The 18,035-nt window shown below is 42.7% G+C and overlaps 1 protein-coding gene across 1 annotated transcript in view; it reads left to right on the forward strand.

Annotated features, from left to right (window-relative positions):
- The window catches only part of LOC111956847 (beta-1,4-galactosyltransferase 2), a 156,529-nt gene that overhangs the window by 129,395 nt on the left and 9,099 nt on the right, over positions 1-18,035 (forward strand). The window contains exon 6 of the mRNA XM_023977509.2: positions 6,802-6,906. Coding sequence (XP_023833277.1) covers positions 6,802-6,906 — 105 coding nt within the window. The remainder of the gene's footprint in view (positions 1-6,801; positions 6,907-18,035) is intronic.

Raw genomic sequence — 18,035 nt, forward strand, 5'->3', positions numbered from 1 at the left:
GACTTGTAGAGAAAGAGAGAGAGTGATTCCTTTGTGACAGTAAGGTTCAGTGGGTTCAGCCTAAAGCAGGGACTGCACCTGCCTGGAGTGCACTATGTGGCACTGGCATACTGGCTCACAATCCCGTATTGTAATAATAGCTGATGCCTCACACACTCTGTGATGTAGCACAACAGATCTTCCAGCAATGAGAGAGGCTAACTCGGATTAGAGTGATTAAGGGGAGTAGTGTGTTACTGTGTTGACACATTGTAGTTCAGAAGAGCACAGTCACCAAGAATCCAACCACAGTTAATGTTAGAGCAGTAAAGACAAAACATACATTTTATGAATCATGATTTTTTTAACCTTTATTTAACTAGGCAAGTCAGTTAATAACAAATTCTTATTTACAATGGAACAGTGGGTTAACTGCCTTGTTCAGGGGCAGAATTACAGATTTTTACCTTGTCAGCTCAGGGATTTGATCTAGCAACATTTTCGCCCCCAATGTATGATTCATAAAGTATTAACATGTGTTCAGACCTCAAAGTGTATTTTGTGATATTTCCATTTTGTCATTTATTTACATCATATCTTGGTTAGACTGCAGAGGCTATACTGTGCTGTAACTCCAGTGATAGCATAGCACAACTAGTGGTGATGCACGGTAGTGCACTCAGAGCCGTGAACTGCAGCACAATATTGTGGGGAGTTCCTCGTTTATTGTAGTGCTTTTTGGAACTGTGCCATGCTTTTAGAACCTGCTGGGGAAAATCCCTTATGATTTGCTTGGAGGGAATACCTCATGTTACAGACGGTTCCAACTTCTCCACTTTAAAAAAATAATCATACGTCTTCAGAAAAATGCATGGGTTGATTTACCCCGGATCAAATAAACAGTTAAAGGGAAAAGGGTGGTTATTTTCTGCCGTTTTTTAATGGACTGCTTTGGGCTTACGTCCTCCTGATGTCTGTCCATTCTCCTTCTTTTGTAAGAAAAAATCTAGTTACTGAAATTATTTTGAATGTACATTCAGACACTTAATTGAACTCTATGGTGTTCCTTAAGGGCTCAGTATCCTCAGTTTACTAAGTACCATAGTATTGATTATCTCACACCTGGATTACCCAGGTAAGGCTAACCATTGATTGGGAGATAGAGTTGAGACTGAGCTCCGTCATCACTATACAGTTTCATTCAGTAAAGGAAGGAAGGGTAGACAGAAATAGCTGGAGGTGATGTTGGCATTACTGGAGAAACAGATAGATGACACTATTTCCCCTGCTTCCTGTAGAGCCCATTCACCCTGAGACCAGCAACTGGAATGGAAGGAAACTTAAAAAGCTCTGTCTATCACCCCTCCTGGGCATGTACGTACAACTGAAGAGCAGCAGATCCATCCAGTGTCTTGGATGGGCAACTCCTTGGCTGTCAGCATCTGTGCAGTGAAACAGGGACCTGGAGGGACAGTTAGTTCCCTCATATTTACTTCTACTACAAGGTGACTAACTGTCAGAGCTCCGACTGTCTCTTGTGACAGACAGACAGGCTCTGTCTGGTGGCAAGTGCTCTCCCTGGCCTAGACGTACACCTGGCTGATACTGAAAAATATACAATCCCAAGTCATAGCCTCTTTCATGGGCATAAGTGGTCCGTAAATACGTTAACTATCATAGGATTTTCCCTAACAAACATCAACAGTCCAGACACTATCTATTCTACATTTACATAGTGCACAGTGTCACTCTACTGTGTTCTGTCTTTAATAGAGGGAGGGAGATACAGGAGAAAAATGCCAGCTTTGGCAGGACTCTCATTTCTCGATTGCCCTTATGTGGCTATTTCTAATTAGAGGGAGACAGGAGGGAGTGGATAGAGATTGGGCAGGCAGGCAGCAGAGATTGAACCACCGCAGTCAGCAAGACAGACAGAGCACACACTCAATCCAACATGAGCGATTTCAGGTTCGTTCCACTCATCTCCTCATCTCTCCCCAATGGCTTCATTCTCTGCAGCACTCCATTCATTTCGGTTCTGATGAGGTAATGCCGCAGATTCCAATTCCCCTGGACTCCAAGAGTCTAATGCATTTAAGAAAGACTGGAGAGAAAGTTTTAAAAGGCTAGAGAAATTCTTCATTCATTCAATCAAAAGGGCACACAAGGCCAAATTAGCTGTCCAGACATCTGTATCAAAATTACCACTGTGACTCAGGAAAACAATTATTTTTTGTTGCAATATTTAACAGGTACACAGAGAGTGAATGATATCAGTGGCAATGTGAGAATACAAAGGAAGTCAACAAAGGAACAACTATTGCAATGTGTATGTATTGAGAGAGAGAAACCATTTTGCAGGAATGTCAACCATACATCAACCATGCATCAACCATACATCAACCATGCATCAACCATACATCAACCATACACACAACTGACAATGTAATCCTACTTCTGTTTCTTCTCCTTTCTCTAAGCCTGAATAATACTTTGCTTTCAATGGCAATGTTAATTTAGGAAAACAGATATTTTGCTTCTCAACAAAGAAAATCTTATGTCATTGTGCCTGAAAGCAGAGTGAAGAACAGATATAGACAAATCTGTTGTGAAAGGTCAGAGGGCTGTTTTCCTCTCCTTTTTACTTTCTACCAAAAAAATGCTTTGTATTATATTATATCGCTCAATGCTCTCTCTTCATCATGGCCCCTCTGAGAGTTTTGAAAAGGTTTGATGGAGTTCAAGGAATCTGGTTCAGAATGAAAGGGCCCACAGATCCTTGGCACACAGCGCTGTTCAATACGATTGAGCCAATTTTGTGTGCTCGCTGGGCTGAGACAGCAGCATGTGAAGGCATGGAGGAGAGAAGTCAAGCTAATGAGTCGAAGGGTGCAGCAGCAGCACATGGATCCCCATGGCTTTTGACTAAACAGAACAGTAAATAATAAAGAAAACCTGTCAGAGGCCCATGTTGTTGACCCATGTTTCATACAGTACAGCTCATGTCACGGACATTACATCTTGCAATCATTCAAGGTCTCTGGTGGAGACTGTTCCCAGAACGTGTCCAAATATTTACTCTTCAACTTGTCCTAAAGTAAAGAAATTGTAAAAAAAATAATGCATGCCTTACCTCCTCCTGATGTCTGTCCATTCTTCTTTTGGTATAAAGAAATCTAGTTAAATCAATTATTTTGAAAGTTCTTTCAGACACTTGGTGGTCCTTAAGGACCCAACATCCTCAGCTCACTCCGCAAACTAAGTACCATAGTATTGATTAACTCACACCTGGATTACCCAGCCAAGCCTAAACATTGATTGGGAGATATAGCTGAGACTGTGCCCATCCCCCTGCCTGCCCCCTTATCTCCTTGAAATCACTGCAGATGGTTGAAGCTTTTTCAACCTGATACCTTGAAACCACAGTTAACACTACAGAATGTCCTGAAGCCAAATAAGTCACTGAATAGTTCAGTTTCCAGCTGGACTGAATGATAATCATGTAGGTATGTAGTATTTAACACAGACCCAGTTAGTTTTAGTAGCTTCTGCCATGCCCTAAATGAGCAAGGTATACATACCTATTCTGGTTGCATTTTTATTTGACTAGGCAAGTCAGTTAAGAACAAATTCTTATTTACAATGACAGCCTAGGAACAGTGGGTTAACTGCCTTGTTCAGGGGCAGAACAACAGATTTTTACCTTGTCAGCTCAGGGATTCAATCTAGCAACCTTTCAGTTACTGGCCCAACTCTCTAACCATTAGGCTACCTGCCACCCTGTTGCATACAGTAGGCTTCATCCCAAATGGCATCATATTCCCTACACAGTACACTAATGTTGACCAGAGCCATCCCACTGGACACAAACTGGTTGAATCAATGTTGTTTTAATGTAATTTGTCAACATATTGTGACATGGAATCTACGTGGAAAATACATTGGATTTGAAAAAAAGTAATCCACGTAAACAGGTTGTTTTGAGGATGAAATTTCAACCACAGGATTATGTCATCATGGTAACCAAATTTCAATAGACAAACCTTGTATAAAATATGTTGAATTTGTACCTTTAAAACAATGTCAGATCTTCAACGTTATATCCGCTATCAGAACAAAATACAATAGGCTGGGCAGCACCTCTTACTGGAGAATTTATCTATCTATAGCTACCCTTTGGTCTCTCATCCAGGGTTTAACCAAACCCAGCCCTGCTTAGCTATGATATTTGTCCCTGACTGTGCTATCGTGAGAATGATTGTTGAGAGATCTCCACTTAAAAACGAAATAGATTCACTATTGCTATCGAAGTCATTCCAAAGGGCAGGTTTAACAGAGAAAATTAAATGTGACCATATTTTATCACTCATATATCATAAATAATGCTATTTAGGCCTATATAGAATTTTCTCAGTCATCAATATTGTTTCAAATCAACCCAGAATTCAACTAAAAATAGACAATACAATATTCCTAGGGTTTCAAGCTCTGGTTGTTTTCAAATGTAATGATATTTAGTCATATTGAATTGTGTTTGTCAACGCAACCAAATATCAACATTAGAAGGAGATGTATCCTCTGCTTGGATAATTCCATCTGTGCCACTAACTTAGTCGCCTTTAATTCCAGTTGCATGCCAGTCTCCATCTCAACCAAAAATATAAGTTAAATAATATTTAAAGTGCATTTAAAGTTTTATTCGGTTTAGTGCTATTCTTTAACTTTAACTAGTTTTTTTTCAGTTATTAATTTGTAGACAAACTGGAATTAAAGCCAGACTAAGCCAGTGGCACAAACAACACTGAACCATGCATGAGAGCACCAGCTGTTCCGGACGACTATGTGATATCTCTCTCTGTAGCGTATGTGAGTAAGACCTTTAAACAGGTTAACATTTGCAAGGCCGGGGGGGCCAGACTGAATACCAGAATGAGTACTCAGCGCCTGCGCTGACCAGCTGGCAAGTGTCTTCACTGACATTTTCAACCTCTCCCTCACCCGGTCTGTAATACCAACTTGTTTCAAGCAGACCACCACAGTCCCCATGCCCAAGAACGCCAAGGTGACCTGCCTAAATGACTATTGCCCTGTTGCAATCACATCTATAGCCATTAAATGCTTTAAAAGACTGGTCAACACCATCATCCCAGACACCCACTCCAGTTCTTCTAAACAAGACCGCTAAATAGCTACCCACTGCTGCTACTGTCTTAACTATCCTGTTGCCTCGTCACTTTAACCCTACAGTGGGTTAACAGCCTTGTTCTGAACAAAATATTTTTACCTTGTCAGTGCGGGGATTCAATCCAGCAACCTTTTGGTTACTGGCCCAATGCTCTAACCACTAGACTACCTGCCGCCCCTATATGTACATAGCTACCTCAATTACCTCATACAACTTGGTACTGGTACTCCCTGTATATATCCATGTTATTTTTACTCGTCATTGTCATTTGTTATTCACTGTGTCACTATATCTATTTTTATTGAATTTTTTTATCTTTAACTCTGCGTTGTTGAAAAAGGACCCATAAGTTAGCATTTCACTGTTAGTCTACACCTGTTGAAGCATGTGACAAATAACATTTGATTTGAACCTATATGATTTTTTAAAACAGGTAATCCTTAGTGCTATTGTTTCTGGGTCAAGAATACACAAGGGGAATATTTTGAATCCACTCTCTGCATTATGTATTACCAAACCTTCTCGCTGTTGTTACTTGCAGAAAACACACAGACTCTAACACAACAGAAACACCCTTACTGTACACACACACACGGACACAAACACACACACAGACAGACAGACAGAGACGCACTCACGTGCGCACAAACACACACTGTTTATGTTATTGATCTCCATGTACTCCAGAGAAAGAGGGAGGTTCAGAGAGAGAGGCAGAAGCTAGCTTAGTGACCCAGCTGGAGCAACGTGACGCTCACATGACAAATGCAGGGACGGTCATTTTTTTTAATCCAGGGGCTTCATACGGATAAAGAGGCAAGGGGGGATATTTTAATGACCTCATTCTTCAAGCAATCAAGCAGCTGGAAGCAGCATTTTACTCAAACAAATGGCTTTGTTTTCCAAGACAGTTAGCATGGCGGCTTAGGCTGGTCTCTTCAGGAAAGCTAAGAGACACTTAATGGGAAGAGCCTGGATTCTCTTCAATCTGTTCTACTGAATTTGTTTTCATAAATGTTTTCTTTGACTCGCTTGGCATTTTCTTCTCATCTGGGCTAATGAGGCTTTGATGGCGGGATGCAGAAGCAATGTGTTTTGCTGTATGTTTGTCAGTCAGTAAGTGCGAGGCCCACAGATAGAAACTGTCAGGCTTGGCTGCACCAATAACACAGGAGGTTTAGAATGAATCAGAGCATTACAGAGTGAAATAAAACCATTTCATCCCATCTTGGGGACCAAACATTGTAAACACCCAGACACACACACGGTTCCATGTTGCTGCGTGAATGAATATCATTTCTTATTTTCCTCCATCTAGGTCTAGGATAGGCTTTAGTTTGTACAGATTGGTTGTCTACAGTCAGTGCCTTGCTTTACCCCATTTTTGTTGCATTACAGCTGAAGCTTAACTCGAGATTGCTATTACAGTGTTTCGTCGTGGCTGGCATTGCTACAGCTGCTTTGGAGCAGTTATGACTTCCCAATTGGCAACCGACAGTATTTCTTATGTAGTGTACTTCTTTTGACCAGGGCCCATAGGGCTCTTGGCAAAAGTAGTGCACTATGTAGGGAATAGGCTGCAATTTGGGACGCACATTCTAACGGGTTCTTTCTAAAGCACGACTCCTCTGTTGTAGGATCACCCTCAACGGGATGAAGGTGGTTCGACCGGACGTCCGGATCGGCCGCTACAGGATGATCAAACACGAAAGAGACAAGCACAATGAACCCAACCCACAAAGGTTTGCCTTTGATTCCTATCTTTTCGTCCCTAGACACTAGCCTGGCCCCAGATCGGTTTGTGCTGTCTTGCCAACAATGACATAGAAGTTGGCAAGACAGCACAAACAGATCTAGGACCAGGCTATCTTTTCCTCCCTAAACACAGCATTCATTCTAACTATAGAAGGTACAGAAAGTGCAGGTTCTGTAGCTATTCTTTGCTCAGTTACCAAAGTTGTATTTTGATAAAGGTTGTCTCACACTCACACATTATACTACCATCTTACGGTTGAAGGCTGCTCTAAGATGAATCCCCCATCCCATAGATTTGGCAGGAAAATAACACCTCATAGAAATTGATTATCATTGTTTATTCACTGCTAAGAGGGCTCTTTCATGCATGAATAGCGAACCCATCAATGACTCTAAAAAGAGCAGATCGATAACAGCATGGCTATATGCAGCGCTGTTAGTTGTGATTGTTCCTAAACCTCAGAACCCTACAGAGCTGAGCTGCAATTTGCAAAACAGTTATTGCATAGCATGAATAGACTCACTGTAGAATTGACAGACTTTTATTGATCACATCTAACCCCTTGCTGGCTCTTACCATGATAGAAAGGCCAAAAAACCACAGGTGGCCATTTAATTCTTGGGCTACTCTTGTTATTCGTTTTCCATGAACTCCCAGTCCCTAGGACTCCCAGTGTGCGAAGATAACAGCCACAGAAAACAACAATCATTCTGACGAGTGCCTCATACAATACTAATAATGAACCAATGCAGACCCCTTGCATCGCAAGCTCGAGAGCGTGATAAACTAATTTCCATGGGAGATGAGAGAATAACTGAATTAAAAGGAATTTGTTGTTACTGCGCTTATAGCCATGGGAAGTAGGGGTGCTGAGGTTGCTGCAGCACCCTATAAACAATATGTAATACATGTTTTTTATAATAATAGGATTGATATATTTTGTACAGATTTTGACGAGAGCGAAACCTCTTCCTCTGCAGCGTGGGCAAAACTTTTTTTCCAGCACCCCCAAAAGAATATTGCACCACCCCCACCCCCAAACTACTTCCCACGGCTATGACTGCGCCTAATGAATTGAGAGGGGTTTGCTGTGCTGACAGAGCCAGGGAAGCATGCTGTTGTCTGTTTGGCTTGTGGCTGTGTGGTGACAAGTTGATGGGTTGATACATGATCAAAGTACTTACCATGCAATCCCAATCAACATGATGCATCTTGAATGGCACCCTATCCCCTTCATGGTGCACTACTTTTGAACAGGGCCCATAGGGCTCAGGGCCCTGGTCAAAAGTAGTGCGCTTTATAGGGAATAGGGTCCCATTTGGCGCGACAAATGTCTCGAATCTGATACCATCACTTATCACTAGGTTGACCACATTTAAAATACCCAAATGCAGGACAAAAGCATGATATATTTCTTTTTTGGCAGCCCCCCCCCCCCCCACACAACAAAAACCTCATGCTGCACCGAACAAGCTAGTTGAAACACAACTATACTCCTTTGCATCGCGCAAAATGTAGTTATGCAGAAACGAGATACCTAATGCGTGTGGCTGTTTTATGAACATCTGGGATATACTTGGCCAAGTTAACATTTCTGGTTGGTCTGGGAATGTAAAACTTTGAAAACCGGGATTGAGTGCAGTAGCAGCAAATATGTTGAATGAGCAACTAATGAGCATGGAGAGCCTCACAAGTTGAACGAAATCACCTAATATCTTTTCAGTCTAATACGGCTATTTACTTACTTTTGTAGCTCTTCATCAGAAGCAGGCTTTTTGTAAGTAGTTAAATGTTCTTTCCAAGTTTAGCTGGAATTTAGACCGAAAGGATTTGCCAATGTGATTGATTGACAATATTACATTGGCCTACGTCTCACCTTGCGCTGAGCAGAATATCAGATCTCAACAACGATTGGAGAAGTGTTTAACATCCCCAGTACCACATCCTTATGATATACATCTTGTAAAAAAAAATGCAACATGACTGCAAACAGATCTATTATGACGAGATGCTCATGTCTCCACCCTAACTATAGCAGTCGTTGTCCCAAAGATGGGAAGGCAGGCGACAAGTTTAGGTCTAATTTTGGTGAGAGTGAAACCTCTCGCTTTGCCTCTTCCTCCCTGCTGCAAAAGATGCAAGTAAGAATGTCTGACTGAAATACGGGACATTTCGGCCTTTTTTTGTAAATTAGTGGTGTTTGAATGTGTTGATAAAATGTGGGACATGATTGTTTGGTGCAGGACAAAGGGACAAAATATGGGACTGTCCGACAGAATCCAGGACATGTGGTCACCCTACTTATAACATATTTATAAGAGATGTAGCTACCCTGCACACATAGGTATGTGGAAACCCCTTCAAATTAGTGGTTTCGGCTATTTCAGCCACATCCGTTGCTGACAGGTGAATAAAATCGAGCACATAGCCATGCAATCTCCATAGACAAACATTGGCAGTAGAATGGCCTTACTGAAGAGCTCAGTGACTTTCAACATGGCACCGTCATAGGATTCCACCTTTCCAACAAGTCNTCCATAGACAAACATTGGCAGTAGAATGGCCTTACTGAAGAGCTCAGTGACTTTCAACATGGCACCGTCATAGGATTCCACCTTTCCAACAAGTCAGTTTGTCAAATTTCTGCCTTGCTAGAGCTGCCCCGGTCAACTGTCAATGCTGTTATTGTGAAGTGGAAACGTCTAGTAGCAACAACGGCTCAGCCGCAAAGTGATAGGCCACACAAGTTCACAGAACTGGACCGCCGAGTGCTGATGCGCACAGTGCGTAAAAATCAACACTCAAATCAAATTTGATTTGATTTGATCACTGCCGAGTTCCAAATTGCCTACGTCAGCACAAGAACTGTTCGTCAGGAGCTTCATGAAATGGGTTTCCATAGCCGAGCAGCCGCACACAAGCCAAATATCACCATGTGCAATGCCAAGCATTGGCTGGAGTGGTGTGAAGCTCACCACTATTGGACTCTGGAGCAGTGGAAACGCATTCTCTGGAGTGATGAATCACGCTTCACCATCTGGTAGTCCGACGGACGAATCTGGGTTTAGCGGATGCCAGGAGAACGCTACCTGCCCGAATGCATAGTGCCAACTGTAAAGTTTGGTGCAGGAGGAACAATGGTCTCGGGCTGTTTTTCATGGTTCGGGCTAGGCACCTTAGTTCCAGTGAAGGGACATCTTAACACTACAGCATACAATGACATTGTAGATGATTCTGTGCTTCCAACTTTGTGGCAACAGTTTGGGGAAGGCCCTTTCCTGTTTCAGCATGACAATGCCCCCGTGCACAAGCGAGGTCCATACAGAAATGGTTTGTCGAGATCGGTGTGGAAGAACTTGATTGGCCTGCACAGAGCCCTGACCTCAACTCCATCTAACACCTGGGGTTGTGGTGCCCGACCTTACTAAAGCTCTTGTGGCTGAATTGAAGCAAGTCCCCGCAGCAATGTTCAAAACATCTAGCGGAAAGCCTTCCCAGAAGAGTGCAGGCTGTTATAGCAACAAAGTGGGGACCAACTCAGTATTAATGGCCATGATTTTGGAATGAGATGTTTGAGTAGCAGGTGTCCACATACTTTTGTAGTGTAGTGTATGTACAGTGCATTCGCAAATACTTTTTCCAAATTTTGTTATGTTACAGCCTTATTCTAAAATGGATTACATTTATTTTTTTCCTCTTCAGTCTACACACAATACTCCATAATGACAAAGCAAAAAAGTTTTTTTTTGTTGCAAATGTGTAAAAAAAAAAGAAAGAACCTTATTTACATAATTATTCAGTCCCTTTGATATGAGACTCGAAATTAAGCTCACATGCATCCTGTTTCCATTGATCATCCTTGAGATGTTTCTACAACTTGATTGGAGTTCACCTGTGGTAAATTCAAATGAATGGACATGATTTGAAAAGGCACACACCTGTATGTATAAAGTCCCACAGTTACAGTTTTTCTCAGTCGCTTTGGTGCATTTTTCACATCATCCCTAACATGTGCAAAATAATAAGTGCATTTCTCAGAACAATTTGTACAAACTGCAATATACAATAGATCTTTTTCTAAAGCTAGTCAGTCACTAAAAATCCTTAGTACATCTCTCAAAAGTAAATATTCATGCCAGTGATCATGTCAGTGTCATCAGAATGATAAGTCATTGAGTCATTGTTCACGAACAAGGTCGTCAAAATGTTTAGGCATGTTGTCAATGTAACTGTGTACTTTGACAGTATTACCTGATGTAAACTTAGGCTACAGTTTGGATGACAGTTACTGTATTGAAAATGCACAAGGCTGCACTTCTATGGCATATATCAATTTCAACAGTACTATTTACATATTACTGTATGTGGGTTATTGATTGAAAGAGACTGGACAACCCAAGGGGCACAAAGGGAAAAAAACTAAATTAGAAAGAAACACAGGAAACCACCCCTAAGGCACAACTTTGCCCGCAGCACTGTTGTGCTGTCTCTACACATCCAGACGTTCCTGTCTGTCGGCCCACATATTCTCATCCACATCACACCGGATATTTTCCCTTCCAATGCAACGTGGAAAGAATCTTTTGGAATGCCTTATCCATCCTCTGCAGGCGTCTACTGTGATGTCCTCACATGCTGCATCCATTGCAGCCAGCAGGGTCATCTGTGTGTGTGGCTGACGATCGTACACCTTCCACCTCCATGCTGAAAATAACTCCTCAATTGGGTTAAGGAATGGTGAATAAGGTGGGAGGAATTCTATGAGCATCCTCGGGTGGGTCACAAACCATTGCCTTATGATGTTTGATCGATGGAAACTCACATTATCACAAATGACCACATACTTTAGCAAATCCTCTCTAAACAGACCCCTCTCATCATCAGGGATGAGAGCCCTGTAGAGAGTCTCTAAAAAGTTGAGTAGATGCTGGGTGTTGTATGGCCCTATAAGGGGGATATGGGTTAGGACACCATGCTCCGAAATAGCAGCACACATGCTGATATTTCCTCCCCGTTGGCCTGGCAAATCCACAGTAGCTCTGTGACCGATGATATTCCGACCCCGCCTTCTGCATTTGGTCAGGTTGAAGCCAGCCTCATCCACGTATACAAAGTTGTGAGAGGGTTCACTTGATTCCAACTCCATTATACGCTATATCCCAGAACACACAGTTGAATTTGTTTTGGTAAGGAAGAGTGACATAAAAGGTACATATATTGCATGTTCCTTCCACAGCAATGGAAATGTGTGCAGTTTATGCTTACTGTACTATGTATCACTATAAAATGTTGCTGTAAAGTAGTTACATAGATATATGTTTTACCTGTACATACTGGTACCGTAGCTCCTTAACTCTGTCCTCATTCCTTTGGAATGGTACACGGTACAGCTGTTTCATACTCATCTGGTTTCTATGCAGCACCCTGTCGATGGTTGAGATGCTAACCGTATGGATGTTTTCAAAGACATCGTTGTCTTCTATAATGGTCCTTTGTATTTCCCTGAGTCTCATGGCATTGTTTGCTCGGACCATGGTGCAAATAGCCTCCTCACCCCACACCAAAAGGAAGAGAGGATTTCATGTGGTAAAGGCACGGGGTCAATGTGAAAGGTGGGATCACTTACGTGTCGATTCAGTGAGAACACAAAACTGTATGTGTTATTGATGTATATTAAGTATGTGGAAATGCAAATCACTCAGATTTTATCACAAAGTGGACTTCATACGAATAACCTAAATTTCAGCTATAGTATAATAGTAACGTCGGGCAGATCTCTATAACTTGTTAGGACTGTCTCATCTCATCATCAGGGATGAGAGGCCCCCTGTAGTGAGCGCTGAGTCCTCTAGAAAAAAAGCTTCGTAAGTATGCTGTTGTGGGGGTGCTTGCTTTAGTGCGTCTCTATATGTTTCAAGAGGGGGAATAAACATGTTGCATTATAGGACCTAGTCACCTCGGACTTGGTCTTATACGCGAAAATAGACAGTCACTATATTTAAGCATGTAATTATTTAGATTTCTATCGCTTCTCTCTTGTAGTGGCTCTGGTGTTTCATAGAGAGTCACGAAGCCGTGTAGCTGAGCTTTCTTGTTGACTTAGATTTACTCAGAAGGTGACTGATAAATTTGACACCTATGTGTCACGAATACGAAGTTACAGGATTCGTCAAGATGGGATTCAGCTGTAGGGTGTTTTTATTGGGAAAGGGGCAACAAAAATAGGCGTAGTAGGCCTATTGGTGTGTTCTAGGACGGCGGGTAGAAATTATGGAGGCAGAACAGCTTATGGGTTGACTCTAGAACAAATATACCGTATTTGGTTTTTTTTTATTTTAATATGTTTATATTAATTTCTGTTGCAGCGACATGCTTTTGTGCATTTGGTCAGGTATTGGAAGTCACTAGAGACGCACTCAATAGTCAGGTAAGCTAACAGTAAACTATTTATCAAGAGTTGATGAGAAGGGTTAACGACTGATTTATTTGATGTCTAGATAAAATCCATAGACAATTGGATTTTCGGCATATCAATCTCTCCGAACAAGAAGTTGATCAATGTAAGTTGGAATTTGTTTTGGTATGGATGCGCATATGACTGAAGATGAGAAGCAATAACACAAAGGCATGAACATATACTTGAGATGTGGGTGATGATTGCATTGTTGACACAAGCGACGTCGCAAATAGTGTACAATGTGTACAATGATTATTGAAGATAGCTGTATGCATCTTTCCACGTACTCATTTGTAGTGGTGCCACTATAGAAATGTTTTGAACACTATGCTCATACAAATGTGTTATGAGTACTCCAGAGTATCTGGGTAACTATAGGTTTTGGTCTGGAGCTGTAATAGCTAACTGGTGGTCACGAGATGGGGTTTTAGCGTCCTTTAACTTGTCTGTGATGCCGATTGTAATATTCCTTTGGAGGAATAGGAGATACGACAAATGTGCTGTGTGGTATACAAGGTGTGTGTGTGTGTAGTGGTAACAAGAGGTGTGTGTGTGCGTGGTACTGACGATCTGTGCTAGGTGTTGTTCGTGTTGACTTACTCATCATCAGCTGTGTGTTTGTGTATGGTTGGTAGTCATGGCCCAGCTGTGTGCGCGTAGTGGGGTTATTAGGTGTGTGTAGTAGTATGCTAAAACAAGGTTGTGGTTGGTGTGTGTAATTGATGAGATGTCTGTTTTTGCTGATGGTAGAGGGTAGCTATGCTGTAGGTACTTCTTCACAGGTGGGGTGTGCGTTTTGGTTGGTAGAGCTGTTGTCTCGGCGTGTAGATTACTGACTAAGGGTCAATGTTGTGGTGTTTTGCTGTTGACGTGAGGCAGAAGATTGGGTGGCGTAGTGATTGCGTGCTCACTAGCTTAGTATGAAGGTGTGTGTGGCTGTGTGTCGTAAGTGTATGATGAGCGTCGCTCCTATGGTCAGCCACCGGTCGGTGTTGTGGTGTCGTGGTGTATACAAGTGTTGTGTCTTGTATAGGACACGTGGTTGGTTTGGTAGGTTGATATGTCATTTGGCAAGTCCAGATGTGTGGGGGTGTGGTGTATACCTGGATTTAATGAGTAGAGTTGCAGGTGAGATGGCAAGTGTGTTGGTGCGCATCGCGAGGTTTTCAGGATGCGCGAGTGTAGTAGTCAGTGTATATTAAATAAACAGATATGGGTGGCTCGGATTACACGTGACGTGTTTTGATCTATGCTAAAAACATGTTCGCATGGGGTGTGTGTGGTGGGGTTGTGGGGCATTTGTGTTGTGAGTGTGCATGCACAAGTTGTGGCGATGGTGTAGGTTGCAGTGCTAATTTTGTGTCGGTGGTTGAATATGTATATAGCAAGTACAAGTGTAGTTTCGGCGGTATTGTCTAATGTCGAGTTAGAAAAAGATGTGCGTGAAGAAGAGTGTGGGTGATGAATATACGTGTTGTGTGTGTTGAAGTGTGCAATATACTGTGTGTTATAGGTTAGTGGTATGGATGGTTAATTCTGTTAGAAGGACAAGCATTTGATGGTGTGTGTATACAGTGTGTGTGTGTGCTGAGTTGATGTAGCATGCAAGTGTGTGTGTACATACACGCTGGTCGTGTATATGGTGTAGTGTGGCGTGTGATATTAGTACACACAAGTGTGTTGCAGAGACTGTGTTAGATTGGTGGGTAACATAATACAGAGAAGTTGTGTCGGATTCGTGTGTATATATGACGTTTGGTGTGTGTGTTGGTGTATCATATATCATGTGTGTGTGGTTGTAGTACAAGTGTGGGTGTGTGTATGGTGGTGTGTGTGGCGTAATATAAGAGTGGTCTGCTGTGTGGTGTGGTGTGGTGGTATAAGTCAGTTACGCTGAGTGTATGAGATAGACATTTGTGAAGTGCTATTGGGGTGAGTGTGGTATAACAGGGTTGATCTGTCACTAACTAGTTTGTGTGTGTTGTGTGTGGATAAGATGTGTGGTGGTGTGGTTGTGGTCGTGTCGAGCCATGACTTCAGATTCCGAACTGCTTGTGGTGTGTGAATATCACAGTCGCCTTGTTGCTAGATCAGTTGTGGATAATAAAAAGTGTGAGGCTCGAGTTGTATGGGTATCGGATACATTAGGGTAGCTATGTGAGATGTACGAGTTGAGTGTGTGTTATACATAGTGTGATTTGTTCAGTCATGATTAACTAGGCGGTGTGTGGGTCGTGTATGTATCAGGTGTCTTGGTTTCCTGCATATTTCTTCATCGATTTTGTCCTTCCCAGCTATGCTGGTCGATCCTCGCTTTGGATTACAAGACGTGTGTGGTGTCTGCTCTCTATCAGGTCTGGGAGTGTCTATACACACATAGGTGGTTCGTGTGTGTTCTGGTGCGTGCCATTATATCCATTATGAAAGTAGCAGTGATGGATTGAGTGCTGTTGTGCTGGTGTGTATACATACTGTGTTGTGGTCTTTTGTCTGTAGATTACTATCACTATTGCGCCAGATATGTGTGTTGTTGTGTGTACTATGTGACCAGTACTAGCAGCAGTTTGATGGGAATGTGTAAATATAGGTGAGATCAGTGATCGTGGTATGTATTATATGTGGTGGTGTGTGAGAGATGGTTCGCTGTAGGACAGTCGCTCTATGTATATCTATTAGCTCGATTTGTGCTCGTTTTCTGTCTTGTGATGTGGTGTGTACTGAGTCTAAAGTACTCACTCATTGTGTGCTGAGTGTTTAGCTTACAGACAGAGATTGTTTCACGGTGTGTTCTGTTGGTGGTTACAAAAGTAGGGTATTGTCTAATAGAAATCGAGGTACAGATTTATGGTACTATGTGGTTGTTTCGAGTTCTAGTGGATCAAGGTTAGGTGTGTGTCAACTCAATAGTATATTGCATGTAGTGTCGCTTTGTCTACCTGTGTATAACTAATTTACGATTTCTCGCAGTGGGTAAAGACTATTCAAGCAGAGACCCATCTACTAGTATTCTTGATGTGTGTCGCAGAGTGGTAGGTTATTCACATGCAAAGTGGTGATGTCAGTAAATGGTGGAAAACAGTGTGTGGATAGAGTGAGCGGACACTTGTGCGTAACGATGTATCGAGTATTGGTGGTGCCGTTGTATTTGTTCAATAGGAACTAAAGAAAATGTTGTCGTTGTGGTTAGATTTGGTTGTAGTGCACAAGTGACTAGTAAGATGATTGTGGAATATGTACAAGTACGATATCAGATGTGTGGCAGTGCTTTTGAATTCTAAGGAGAATGTGGGGACCAGATTAAGTGTGACTTGAGAGTAGAGTAGACTGAGTAATATAGTGACTTGTCAAATAGTTCAAAGCAAGCACAATGGGGTTGTTGCCGTAAGAGCTCCGAGGACAGGATTGTGGTCGAGGACAGATCTGGGGAAGGGAGTTTTACGGTTTATAGGGTGAAGAGATTGAGACTTGCTGCATCATAGAGTTGTAGTGGGTCTTCTCCGAGAGAACACGAGATGTTGTGTTAATAGCAAGTGGTTTTTGTGCGCCTCCATCGTATCTTGAATGGAAGGAAGTTGGTGGGTTCCGCAACAAGATCTTGCCTAGAGCTGGCCGACTGGCTAATGGGTACTTGGTCAGGAGAGGGTGTTGACAAGGGAGGTCCGACGATGGTCACTTCTGACTGAGCGAGCACTTCCTCAGTAAAAGGCACATGACAGCCCGCTCAGACCGATGAAAACAACATTCTCTGGTCTGATTGAAACCAAGATTGAACTCTCTGGCCTGAATGCCAAGCGTCACATCTGGAGGAAACTGGCACGATCCTACTGCTGAAGCATGTGAGATTGGCAGCATCATGCTGGTGGGGATGTGTGTTTCAGTGGCAGGGACTGGAAGATCAGGATTGAGGAGAGATGAAAGAAGCAAGTATAGAGAGAGATACTTGCATGAAAACCTGCTCCAGAGTGCTCACGGACCTCAGACTGGGGCGAAGGTTCACCTTCCACAACAGGACAACTGACTAGGTTGATTTGAATTTGTCACTGACTCACTGTGTGCAACAGATAGATAGACAGACCAGACAGACAACAGACAGACAGACAGACGACAGACAGACAGACAGACAACAGACAGACAGACAGGACAGACAGACAAGACAGAGCAGACAGACAGACAGAACAGACGACAGAACAGACGACAGACAGACAGACAGACAGACAGACAGACAGACAGACAGACAGACAGACAGACAGACAGACAGCACACAGACAGAGCAGACAGACAGACAGACAGACAGACAGACAGACAGACCGACAGACAGACAGACAGAGCAGACAGACAGACAGGACAGACAGACAGGACAGACAGACAGACAGACAGACAGACAGCCAGACAGACAGACAGACAGACAGACAGACAGACAGACGACAGACAGCACAGACAGAAGAGCAGACAGACAGACAGACGACAGACAGACGACAGACAGACAGAACAGACAGACAGACAGACAGACAGAACAGACAGACAGACAGACAGACAGACAGACGACAGACAGACAGACAGACCAGACCGACAGGACAAGACAGACAGACAGACAGACAGACAGGACAGACAGGACAGACGACAAGACAGACAGACAGACGAAGCAGACAGAAGATAGC

The sequence above is a fragment of the Salvelinus sp. IW2-2015 genome, linkage group LG32 (genome assembly GCF_002910315.2).
Source record: "Salvelinus sp. IW2-2015 linkage group LG32, ASM291031v2, whole genome shotgun sequence".
Taxonomy (NCBI): Eukaryota; Metazoa; Chordata; class Actinopteri; order Salmoniformes; family Salmonidae; genus Salvelinus; species Salvelinus sp. IW2-2015.